Below are 13,286 nucleotides of genomic sequence, written 5' to 3' on the forward strand. Positions count from 1 at the left end.
TAACGAGTTACTATTTCCAATCCAGTAATCAGATTAAAGTTACTTATCCAAGTTACTGTGCGTTACTATTTTTGTCATTTTCCTTAGTAAAAAGATATATTTTTGCTTTCTTCTTGCGTCTCGGGGAGTGACGTCTGGCCTATGCGACAATTAAGTCACGAAGTCACGAGCTGCGTCCGAAATCGCATACTTACAGAGTACGTACTAGATTGGAGGAGGTATGCACTAAAAAAGTGCCGGTAAAAAGTATGCACACAACACCGCTACGTACTACATCCGCCATCTTACCAACGTAAAGTGATGACGTGGGGACGTGATGACGTAATATCACCATAGTTACAGACTCATTACAAACCCCACTCGCCAAAATTTTGGATATTTATTGTCTTTGTGTTATTTATTTGTCTTTAAAAAAATTTATTTTATTTATCTTACTTATACTATTGGCAAAACTGGTTGTCATTTTTATGTTGAGGCGGCGGGGGTGTTGTGGGCAGCTGCTGAATGTAACTAATAAAGTAACTTGTAATCTAACTTAGTTACTTTTAAAATCAAGTAATCAATAAAGTAACTAAGTTACTTTTTAAAGGAGTAATCAGTAATCAGAAATCAGATTACTTTTTCAAGGTAACTATGCCATCACTGCTCTTATCTTATCTTATCTTATTTAGGGACACCCTGTTCAATCCCTAGTCTTTAGGAACATATAGTAATACTAGCTTTAGAAAACAGTAACTCGGGGTTAGTCAAACACTCAGTTAATCTGAAACCAACTTGACATTATAAGTGGGGCAAAGATCAACCAAATCATTTTCATTTCAAAAGGTAAACAATGCTGTCGTGCAGAATTATTTGCATTGTCTTTGTGATTGACTCACTCGGTCTTAAACTAAACATTTGAGTGTAACACGACCACAGATTTTGAAATTGGAGATTATTGGCACTCATCCTGCACTTCTGTTAAATCTCCATTTAAGTAGGCTGTTCAACTCTACCTTACCTCTGTGGAAATCTGAACTAAGCACCTGGAACTTCACAGTTCCTAAAGCTCGATTCATTTGAATCACGTGACTGTGAAAGTGCTCAGAATCCAGTCCCAGCAGAGAAGCTGAAGCAGTTAGAAGGATCTGTGTACAGTACACAGGGATAAACGCTCTGCGCTTCTGTCGCGCTGTTTGCTGTAGTGTGTTTCAGATGGCTGTGCTGTTTGGTTTACAGGCAAACATTGTGCCTGTGTTTCTTACTACTGTTGTTTTAGTTTTATTTTTAATATGGCATAGTCGCCGTAAAGAAGCGGGTAAAAAATTCAGAAGGCTTCCCCCAGGTCCTACTCCTGCACCAGTGGTTGGCAACTTCTTTCAGGTTTATACAAAGGAACCGTATAAATGTTACCTGGAGGTTAGTAAGCCATTACTTTCATTACTTGTGCGTTTCTTTCTGCTGTGCATTGAATATTAAATATGAATTTCTGCGTATTATGGTTTTATGCAGTTTGTGTTTTTTTAATATTCATATTGGCTGCAATACACCTGGGAGTTATGACACACTTCGGATGCTATAGTAATTGTTGCTTTGAGCGCCTGACAAACACACCTAATTTTCGTACTGGTTGTACTGGTCTTTATGTAAAAATTTTTTTAAATTGCAAGTAAGGCAAAAATACATGGAGAACACACACACACAGAATCTGAAAAGAAAACACAACAGATTTACAGTTTATAAATTTGTATTAGTAAATTTGTAATGTTAAAAATAAAAATGAATATGTATGGCTTCAGTTAATCTACTGATGATATTACCCCAAACTAACATAAGCAAAAAACCACCAGTTGTAATATATCAAATTAATTAAGTTTGCAATGTATGAAATTAGGTACGTTTTTTTTTTCATTGTATTTAAATGTTTGTATATAACCAGAAAATATGTATTTTATATTTTCAAGCCAGTGTGATTGTTCTGTTTCAATTTGGTCTAGTACTACAAAAAATCTGAATTTTACTACTAAATGAGGTCTGGGTCTGGTACACATTAAACCGTTTAGCCATAACATTAAAACCACCTGCCTAGTATTGATTTCCCCTTTGCTGCCAAAACAAATCTGACTCATCCAGGCATGGGTTATCATAGGCGGTGTGACTAGGTTGTACATAGCATGATTTAAAACACTTTGTGTTCTGACACCTTTCTAGTAGACCTAGTGGAAACAATTTGCCTGGATATATAAAAATGGTCGGGTTAATACCTACCTAATTGTGAATATCAGAATATTCCAACAGAAAACATTTAATTGTATAACTTGTACCAATCAAATACAACCCCAAATCAGAAAATGCGAATAATAAAAAAAACACAGAGTTTCTTACATTTGCTTTGACTTTTATTTGATTGCAGACAGGATGAACCTGAGATATTTCATGTTTTGTCTACTCAACTTAATTTAATTTATTAGTAAACATCCATTCCTGCATTTCAGTCCTGCAACACATTCCAAAAAAAATTGGGACAGTAAAGAATTTATTACTTTGTAATGTTGGCATTCCTTTTCACCACACTTAAAAGACATTTTGGCACCGAGGACACCAAGTGATTTAGTGTTTCAGCTTTTATTTTGTCTCATTCTTCCTGCAAACACGTCTTAAGATGCGCAACAGTATGGGGTCCCTGTCGCATTTTTCATTTCAAAATTCTCCACACAATCTCTATTGGGGACAGGCCAGGACTGCAGGCATGCCAGTCCGGTACCCGTACCCTTTTCTTCCACTGCCATGCCTTTGTAATGTGTGCAGCATGTGGTTTTGCATTGTCTTGTTGAAAAATGCTGGATGTCCCTGGAAAAGATGACGTCTTGAAGGCAGCACTGACACTACCCTATACCATGACAGACCCTGGCTTCTGGCCTCGTTGCTGATAACAGTCTGGATGGTCCTTTTCATCTTTGGTCTGGGGCACACGGCGTCCATTTTTTGCCCATAAAAGACTTGGAATGCTGATTCCTCTGACCACAATACATGTTTCCACTGTGTGATGGTCCATCCTAGATTCCTTCGAGCCCAGAGAAGTCAACACCGCTTCTGGACATGGTTAACATAAGGCTTCTTTTTTGCACAGTAAGTTTTAAGTGACATTTGTGCATGTAACTCTGTATTGTAGTGCCTGACAAAGGTTTGCCAAAGTTCATCCCTCACCCATGTGGTTATATCAGCTATTGTTGAGGGGCGGTTCTTGATGCAGTGCCGTCTGAGGGATCGAAGATCACAGGCGATCAGCTTAAGCTTGCTCCCTTGGCCTTTATGCACTGAAATTCCTCCCAACTCCTTGAATTGTTTAATGATATTGTGCACTGTAGAGGGAGAAATATGCAAATCTCTTCCATTCTTTCTTTGAGGTACATTGTTTTTAAACAATTCAATAATTTTCTCATGCATTTGTTGACAAACTGGAGATCCTCTGTCCATCTTTGCTCATCAAAGACTCAGCCTTTCCTGGATGCTGCTTTTGTACCAAACCATGATTACAATCACCTGTTTAAAATGGCATCATTTAGTTTTTTCACCTCGTTACTAGCCCTAAATTGCCCCTGTCACTTTTTTTGGAATGTGTTGCAGGTCTGAAATGCAGGAATGCAGGATTATTAACAAATGAAATAAAGTTGAGCCAATAAAACATGAAATAATTTGGGTTCAAACTGTCTGCAATCAAATAAAAGTCAAAGTAAATGTAAGGAACACTGCATTTTTATTTTATTTGCATTTTCCAAACTGTCCCAACTTTCTGATTTGGGGTTGTAAAATGCATTAAATGAAGAAAAAAAAACATTGTAACCACCAAATATTTTTCTTTTTTTAGCTCAGTAAAAAGCATGGCTCTGTTTACACCCTCTGGTTTGCCAATATTCCTGTTGTGGTGATATCTGGGTACCAAGCTCTGAAAGATGCCATGATTGGCATGGGTGAGGAATTTAGTGGCAGGCAAAACTACCCCACCTTAATGAAGGTCACAAATGGATATGGTGAGTCAACACTAAGCAGAGAAACTTTAATCTTATCTACTGTATCTTACACATTCCTTTAAAAAAAGAAGTGCACTTACTAATATTGAGCTTAAGGTGCTTCTGTACATGTCATTCCTTGCACTACAGGTGTTTTGGTCAGCAGTGGAAACAGGTGGAAGCAGCTTCGGAGGTTCTGTCTTTTAACCATGAAAAACTTTGGAATGGGTAAGCGGAGCATTGAGAATAAGGTGAAGGAAGAGGCCAACTGTTTGGTGCAAACTATCAGCACATTTAAAGGTATAACCTATAGATGTAATTGATTAAAATCACACTAATAAATTATACATAAATATTATATAATGCTGTATGATGTCTTCTCATACACGTCTTCAAATACAAATATGAGTTTGACAATACAGCACATACTGCCATTAATAATTAGAAACAATCTTTTCTCTACAGACTATCCTTTTAATCCCACAGACTTAATATCTGAGGCAGTGGCCAATGTGATCTGCTCTGTTATGTTTGGTCAAAGATTTGAGTCTAATGATCCACAATTGAAGAATATGATTAAGGCTGTTAATAGTTACTTCCTTTTTCTAAACAGCCCTGTTGGACAGGTACTGTAATGTCTTATCAATCTTGAATAATAAATACACAGAGAGACAAGTAAAATAGGGTATTATAAAAACAAATACAAACCTTGAGCCAACTGTACAATTAAATATCCATTTATCCAAAGTTTTCACATACATATAAACAGTAAATGGAAAACAAGTACGATGTTGCAAAAAACTAAATATTGCTTCTAATATTCCTAATTAAATGTCTGAACATTTTTCCCTATATATTTTTTTGAATCAAATATTTATGAATAAAAACTTATTTTACTATTTCTATAAAATCAAGACCATAAATAATAATAATAATAATAATAAAACTGAATACAATACCTAGCACACCTAGAACACAATGACAAAAACCCATTAGATCTCTAGATATGGCCGGTCACTTTTACATACGTAAAAGACATATGATTGTCTGAAAATACACTGTAAAATCCTACATAAACTGCATCTTCCACAATGCATGCCGATTTTGTGACCCGCAACGTGACCGCAACCCCCCCCCCCCACTAGATGGCAGTGTTTCCACATCAGTGTTTAACTGAGGCGGTTTTCCAACAAGTGATGTTAAGAAATATTTACAAATAATCCCAAAATGTACAAGAAGAGAAAACTGACACAGAAGAAGGAAATTGAATGAAAGATGGGAAAGTGAATACAAGTTTGTGTGGTACGTCTGTTGTGTTATGAGGCCGTGTCTGTGGTAAATGTAGATATACATTATAAATATACAGTATAAGTTTGGCATTTTGACACCAAACACAGAATTGAGCCTCCAAGAAAAACAACAAATTGTCCAAGACTTAAAAGTCAGACTGCAATCACAGCAGGATACGTTACAAATCGTATCCTTTGAGGGCCACCATAATGCAGATGTGGCCCTCGGTAAAAATGAGTTTGACACCCGTGCTCTGGAACTTACTAAAATTTCTTTTTATTTGTCCACTATAGAAAAACACTGAAAAATAGTGTTAATGTAGGGACAAATCAAATCAAAACCACTGCTCTCCAGTAGTTATTCCTGCATATCCGCTGTTTTATAAATGCCAGCTGGATGTCTCCCATTGCCTCTGGTTCTTGTTCTCTAGTAAAAGTTGAACTGGTGCCAGAAATGTCATGGTTTTGAAGTGTTTTGCCTTAAGCTTTATTCTGGACAGCTTGTACTTATTTAAAAAAATAAACTCAAAATTAAATTAAGTTGTTGTTCAGGAGAAGATTATAGTGTAACCTCCAGTCACTGGAAGCTTAATAGAAAGTAGATGGCAGCAACATAGTAACAGGAAAATCAACCACAGCAGGAGTGTATTGAGAAAGAAACATTTTGTGTTTTTAAATGGCCAGATGCAAACCCTAAACCAAACGGTTGATTCAAAGTATTTATGTTTCTTTTCTTGTACAGCTCTGCAATGTTTTCCCCAAAATTGTTAGCCTTTTCTCTGGAAAGCTTCACGACATGTTAACTCTTGTGGAGAAGGCCAAAGCTTATGTTAAAGCTGAAGCAGAAACACGTTTGAAGAATCTGGATCCTTCTTTACCACCTCATGACTTCATTGAGGCTTTCCTAATACAAATGGAACAGGTACTGTGTGTTGTCATTAAGGCCGAGTCAAACTTTGTGGTGCACTATTGATACTGTAGATTGGAAGCATGTTTGCTATTAGTATTAGCCTTTTGTACAGTTTGACTGGTTGGCACCAGATCCAACAAGTCCCTTATCAGGATTAATCATCACTAAAGATGAATGAATTTGGGATTTTACTAAATCTGAAACTTACTATTGGCATTTTCCCTCAAAGGTGCCAATCATTTTGGACATTAGCACACCAGCGTATAGTGGTACCCTGAAACTCAACGGTGTGGTGGCGCACAAAACTTAACGTGACTTATTGTACTAAAACAGCGAGCGAGGAATATAATAAAGTGGAGAGAACTTATGAGCAGTAATAAATAAGAAAGCTTTAGTGTTCCTATGTCATTCCTTTAGTACATTGTCACGTTAAACTTTTTTTTTTTTTTTTTTCCAATAAGTGTTTTAGACTTTTTCAGAAAAGCTGATTCTCACAACTCAGAACCCCGAGCTATAACACAAGTTTAAAAGTGAAACAGGAGGAAAATCCAGCTAAACACAGATACATGTGGAACTTTCAGAGTGGATTTGATAGTTATTCCATACAAATGCATATTTGTCTCATATTTGCACTTTGATGACGTTTTACCACACATACATTTTTTAAAAAAACTGAACACATTGAGTTTAAGGGAAACGTTGAGTTTAAGGGTACAAATATCTCGATAAAGGGCATTGAGTTTCAAAGATTTTGAGTTTAATGGACATTGTGTTACAAGGTACCACTGTATATCAAATTATGTTAAATTAGTATGCTTTTAGCTACTGTATAAAATGATTATACATTTTTTCTACAGGAGAAAAATAATCCTAATACAGAATTTAATTCTGACAACTTATTAAGCACAGTGTGGAGCATGTTTAGTGCTGGCATCGAGACCACCTCCTCAACACTCAGACAGGGTCTGCTGTTAATGATGAAACATCCAGATGTCCAAGGTGAGAAATTAAGTGGACATTACAAAGACCAGGTCTTGTATACCAAAGCCATACTGAATTTACATTATATCAAGTTAGTAAATACACCACATGCCTAAACATATGTGGACATCTGACCATGAGCTTGCTAAACATACCATTCCGAAACAGCCACTACTCCTCCGGCAAGGCTATTCACAAGATTTCAAAGTGTTTCTGGAGACATTTGTGCCAATTCCATGATCCCAGTAGTGTTCTGTGAGGTTAATGTAAGGGCTCTGTGCAGGCCAATGGAGTTGATTCTTAATGGCCCTCACTTTGTGCACAGTGTCACAGTCCCACTGAAAAAAGGGCCTTTTAACAATGTAGCTAGAATGTTGCAAAATTGATTTTACAGTATAGTTAATATTAAAACCTCAGTAATTTAATAATTAGGAGGGTTGTATACATTATTTTGGAACTATGGTGCAGACATAAGTGTGTTTATAATATTTATTTTTTATTCCTGTCATGCTCAATAGCAAAAGTTCAGAAGGAAATTGACGAAGTTGTGGGTCCCAGTCGGTGGCCTTCTATTGAAGACAGACAGAACATGCCATACACAGATGCAGTCATTCACGAGATTCAACGCAGCATGGACCTTGCTCCCACTTCTGTTCCACATAAAATGCTTTATGATACTGAGTTCAAGAACTTTCTAATACCCAAGGTACCTTACATACAAACCCAGTTCCCAAAAGGTGTGACAGTAGAAAAAAATCATGTAATCTTTGCCAAATTGCTTATAGCCAGTTGTGCCTGTTTTGGTGCCTGGCCAGGTCAATAGCACCTTCTGGGTTTCAATCACAAGAGGTTGAGTTTTCAGCAGTGGTAGGCTAATGGATTTAGCTGTTGAACTACCTGAGTGTCTGTGCCACACATTTTAATGGAAGACCATTATAGCACCTGCACTCTTGATTTGGCTATAATAAAGCCACACAGTTATGTAGAATGCAGTTTGGTATTGTCTTGCTAAAACAAGTAGGGACTAGATCTAGATTACTTAGCAAGGTGTTGCTTAAAAAGCTGTACGTACAGACATGCAAGTTGGCAAGGACATACACTTATACAATCTCAAAGGCTAACTTTAGAACTTTGCATTTGGAACAACTGGGAGTACATGACATCCATTTATTCCAAAAACAAGTTAAAAGGTGGTCAGATCACAGTGCACACTTTCATTCTGCAAGTTAGTGTTTCTTATGTTGATACTGTTGATTGATGGCTTCTACTCTGCATTGTAGAGTTTATTCTGGGTTTTGCAGATACAGTTTTTACTGACAAGAGATTTTTTAAGTATTCCTGAGACCAAGCTGCTATATTCATTATAAAACAGGTTGGTATAATACAGCACCTGAGAACCCAGTGATTGAGTATTCAGTATTGTTTTTCAGCTTTTTGCTCTGGATTCTCAGAATTTTTAAATACTGTTTTGAACTGTAGATCATGAAATCCCTATATCTTATAAAAATGTGTTTATAAATGTTATTCTGAAACTATTATACTATTTGCTTTTGAAATGCTTTGTAATGGATTTATGTCCTCTCAGAGTTGGTTGTTCTTGCTTTTACACCCAGTGTTTCTGGGGAAAACGGACCTGCAATCCTAACAAGTATACAGGAATTGATTCAAAATTAAACGAAATAAGTGTACCTAACAAGACAGTACAAACCATGATTTTTTTTTTTCTGCATCCTTCCTGCTGTCCATACTTTTTTGGAATTAGATTTGTGTGTATTTTAAAATGTATTGACTTGTTAACTTTTTATATTAACTACCTTTATCTTTTTAGAACACCATGGTTCTTCCTCTCTTGTCATCTGTGCTTTGTGATCCTGAACTGTGGAAAAACCCTAACAATTTTGACCCAGAAAACTTTCTGGATGAAATGGGTAGATTCAAGAAGAACGATGCATTTGTCGTATTTGGGATGGGTGAGCAAAAAAATTATAATCTTGACCTGTTAGCAAAAAAGTTGTTAGTTATATTTGTTCATCATTTAACCATGATACAGTGCCTAATAATGGAACCCTTATTTATTTAATGTTTCTATTATTGATTTGTATCACACTGAATAATGTCAGATAATTGAATTATACTTATTTTAACATTTATAAAAAAGATTTTTTTCTACAAAACATAATTTTATTAAATAAAAAACACGGTTATACAACACCCACTCAGCAGTAAGCCGTGTTTGGAGTCGTATCCTCCTGCATAGTAATTTATCTGCACCCTGTTACCATTCATTCAGTTCAGGTTGGAGTTCTTAAATTTTTCGCGTTCACAGATTTGCTTGTTTCTCTGTCTGGTAAACCTTCTTTTCTCTGGAATCATGATGCCTGGACAGCCCAAACTCACCCGGTGTAGCTGCGTTTTTGGACCTTACATCAAAACCCTCTGGGAGAGCGAATTGCCCCAGAGGTGGCGTGACGTCCCCGTTTCCTATTCTGACGTCCCTGTTTTTATTTGTAGCTAGCTGCAAAAGTTGGTGGGGTTGGGGTGCTGCGCATGCAGTGCTGGTGTTTAGTGTACCCCATATTTTCTTTTTTCTTGTCTATCCACTTTTTCCTTTGCACGCTGCGGATGATTTTGTGTGCTCTATTTGTTACTTTGTGTCTAATATTTTAACCACCATATTTATTTCAAAGTGTATCCAGGCATTATGGGTTTTTTTTTACCTTTGGATTCATTTTTTTGTTCTTGCTGATGCAGCGTTTTCCATATCCATTGTCAAACTGTTTTACTTATCTCTTCTGCAAGGTATTGTTATTTGAAACAATTTAGTGTGCAATAGCAAAAGGAATTCAAAAAGGGCAAATACTTTTCACACCTCAGAATCTATAAACAGTGTAATATCTAAAAAAAATATAATTAGATTAAATGATCAAGAGTTACATAAATATCTAATTTATTATAACAAATCATAATAAAAGTAATTAGAATCCATTATTTCTCAGTCTATGGTAGAATAAAGTCTAATATAGACTTCTTGACATTGTAAGTGTAGTCACTGCTGATTCCCATCACAGCGTTGTTGTCATGGCAGCCTCAAATCTGTGGGCTTCTCTCAGGTTTAGTTCAAATATAACTAAAATTAATGCTAACATTAAACATTAATACTAAAAACTCCTTTTGAAACAACAGCTATTTTAGTATTAGGATTATTTCGTTTTAGGATTTATTAGTATTAGGATTATATAGTTTTAGGATTTATTAGTATTAGGATTATTTCGTTTTAGGATTTATTAGTATTAGGATTATATAGTTTTAGGATTTATTAGTATTAGGATTATTAGTTTTAGGATTTATTAGTATAAGGATTATTGAAACATTGGTAAATTTGGAATGGAATTTGTAACTGTGGATGATAAAAATCTGCAGAACTGTTTGTAACACTTGTCCTTCTGCTGTGACTGTGTTGTAGGAAAGCGGGCCTGCTTGGGTGAGGCTCTGGCTCGAGTGGAGCTCTTCATCTTCTTTACTTTCCTACTCCAGCACTTCACCTTCAAGGCAACTGAGCCAGTGGAACAGCTTGATACAACTCCTGTTGCTTGCAGCTTTGGCCGTCTACCACGGTCATATGAATGCTATGCTGTGAAAATGGCATAAGTAGATTTACAATTTAAAAGAGCATTTGGATTATCTACTGGTCAGGATTGTTTTTACAAAAAAGTGAATTTATTAACTATTATTGTTAAGATTATAGTTAATATTCTTCGTATTGCAAGCTTTGTCAAATGGCCATATAACCATCAACATCCTACTTTTTTAGACACTGTTCTAACTCACAACTCTATGCAGTGCTATTCATGGCACAATCATTAAAAGTTATCGCGTGTTTAAGAAGCTTCACTAGTTTTTAGTACAAACAGATAAGTAAAGATTTATAGACAATCACGTCTGTATGTAGACACCTGACTTAGTTTCGTCACTGAGGAATTTTGGGTGCAGTTTTTAATCACTAGAGGGCGTCAAAACGTGGGGTTTTACCCAGTGAAAACTATTTTGATATAAAAATTTAGAATAAACTTGAGGCACTGTCACCTCACAGCAAGAAGGTCCTGGGTTCGATCCCCAGGTGGGGCGATCCGGGTCCTTTCTGTGTGGAGTTTGCATGTTCTCCCCGTGCCTGCGTGGGTTTACTCCGGGTGCTCTGGTTTCCTCCCACAGTCCAAAGACGTGCAAGTGAGGTGAATTGAAGATACTAAATTGTCCATGACTGTGTTCGATATAACCTTGTGAACTGATGAATCTTGTAAAATGAAACAGAACTACCGTTCCAGACATGAATGTAACCAAAAGTGTAAAACATGACGTTAAAATTCTAATAAACAAACAAACTTACTCCATTTGAATTGTGAGTAGACATATCTAAGTTCAGTAGTATTATTAGACTTGTAGTATGTAGAGTAAGTGATGTTCATAATCATAACAGAGCGAATATATAGTGTGATTTAATTGTACTTATGTTTGTGAGTGTATTATAGACAATGTTTACTTTGTTACTATAACTATTAGAAATGAACCAAGCACATATTAATGAGTTGTAAGTGTGTGTAGCTGGGTTAATTCAATTAAGCCTGTTTTAGCCACACACACACCTGCACTCAAACCTCTGAGCAAGGTTACTGGTCATACTCCCTTGGATTTGAATTTGCTTTCCATGTTTAAAATTAAATATTCAGTGAATACCAGACAAATTAGAGTCCACCCCAACAATGATTTATGCTATCATTTCGAAATACTGCAAAAAAGCTAACAACGTCATAACTTCTTAGGGTGTGTTCAAAAACCTAGTGAGCTGCCTTGCTGTCTTACTACCTCTATAGGCAGCTGCCCAAGTAGAGAGGATTCTAATAAGTCATTGACTTATAAGGCAGGTTATTCGAACGCACTACTCAGACTAAGCTAGAGGCTAACTAAGCTAACACAGTTAGCCTCATGCCATTCATACCAATGGGATGGGGTGGCACAACGCGCTAGCATGTCAACTAACATCTCCCTCCGTGTACCAAAAACGGCTAAAATCACTGACAAGCCCGAATTTGCAAATAAACAACACGTGTGCAAGTTTATACAAATAAAAAAATCTATAATAATTTATTTCCGTTTGAAAATAACTCCATTTGTTTCTCCGCATCGTCCGCCATGTTTTTTTTATTTTTCTGTAAGAAATGCTGGGATTGCCTTCACTGCTAAGGCAGCATCGGCTGCTCTCTCGTTCTTGAGTCAAAATAGCGTTGAAATTTTAAGATGCCTAACTAGTTAGGGTATTAAGGCATCTAGGATTTCGAACAGCCCTTTTCTCTGGAGCGCGCTCAGGATGACATGAAATGCTGTCTATGTAGAGAGCTCCATAGGTTTTCGAACACACCCATAGTCTAATACAGTAGTACCTGTGCACTTGACTGCTTCACCACTTGAATTTTCTGTACTGTACCCATTTTTATGAAAGCTTTAACTTTTTAAAAGTAAAGGGTCAGTGGTAGATCACAGTAATGCACGACCTCTCGTGGCTTATTGCTTTAATATTTAACAGCCAACAAATTGAATGCAATTGGTGGAAATGTTACCATATTAAATTATGATAATGATTGTTAACAACAGATAAACAATTTCCAGTTCAAATTAAAAATACATTTAAGCATTATGTATAGTATTATTATTATCATATCATCATCATCATTAATAAGGGAAACCAGGGATGTGTTAATGCTATGGGTGCATCTGTTCAAAACGTTTTCTAATGGTGGCCCTTCAGTAAAGTCAGGCTTTGTGTAGTATATGACTCAAAAGTGTTTATTGAGAACGCCTTGCCCACAATGGGCCTGCACTATTTGAAAACAAAGCAAAGCTGTGCTTAAGGTAAGAACAGCTGATAACAACTTGGGTGTATATTTTGTGACATCATAATTTGCAATATTATTAATTCAAAGTGACAGATGTTTTGAAAAGATGAAGAGCTACAGTGGTGTTCAAAAAAATAGCAGTCCAACACCATTAACCTGATAAATCACTGTTTTTAGTAGAAATGCTATTTCTACATAGCAAATAATTTACTTGAAAGTGTAGTAGAGT

The 13,286-nt window shown here is 36.3% G+C and overlaps 1 protein-coding gene across 1 annotated transcript; it reads left to right on the plus strand.

Moving 5' to 3' along the window:
* Positions 1 to 993: 993 nt before the first annotated feature.
* Positions 994 to 11,557, plus strand: LOC134334462 (cytochrome P450 2M1-like). Its single transcript, XM_063016775.1, has 9 exons — positions 994 to 1,398; positions 3,848 to 4,010; positions 4,140 to 4,289; positions 4,455 to 4,615; positions 6,021 to 6,200; positions 7,046 to 7,187; positions 7,688 to 7,875; positions 8,998 to 9,139; positions 10,633 to 11,557. Exons 1-9 carry the CDS (start codon positions 1,195 to 1,197, stop codon positions 10,815 to 10,817), a joined length of 1,515 nt encoding a protein of 504 aa, XP_062872845.1. The 5' UTR covers positions 994 to 1,194; the 3' UTR covers positions 10,818 to 11,557.
* Positions 11,558 to 13,286: the final 1,729 nt, after the last annotated feature.

Source organism: Trichomycterus rosablanca, chromosome 20, assembly GCF_030014385.1.
Source record: "Trichomycterus rosablanca isolate fTriRos1 chromosome 20, fTriRos1.hap1, whole genome shotgun sequence".
Lineage (NCBI taxonomy): Eukaryota > Metazoa > Chordata > Actinopteri > Siluriformes > Trichomycteridae > Trichomycterus > Trichomycterus rosablanca.

Excerpts from the sequence above, each read along its gene's own strand:
- LOC134334462 (XM_063016775.1), top strand. The coding sequence starts at position 1,195 with ATGGCTGTGCTGTTTGGTTTACAGGCAAACATTGTGCCTGTGTTTCTT. Across the intron at positions 1,399-3,847 it reads CGTATAAATGTTACCTGGAG|CTCAGTAAAAAGCATGGCTC; the intron begins GTTAGTAAGCCA and ends TTCTTTTTTTAG. Across the intron at positions 4,616-6,020 it reads TAAACAGCCCTGTTGGACAG|CTCTGCAATGTTTTCCCCAA; the intron begins GTACTGTAATGT and ends TTTCTTGTACAG.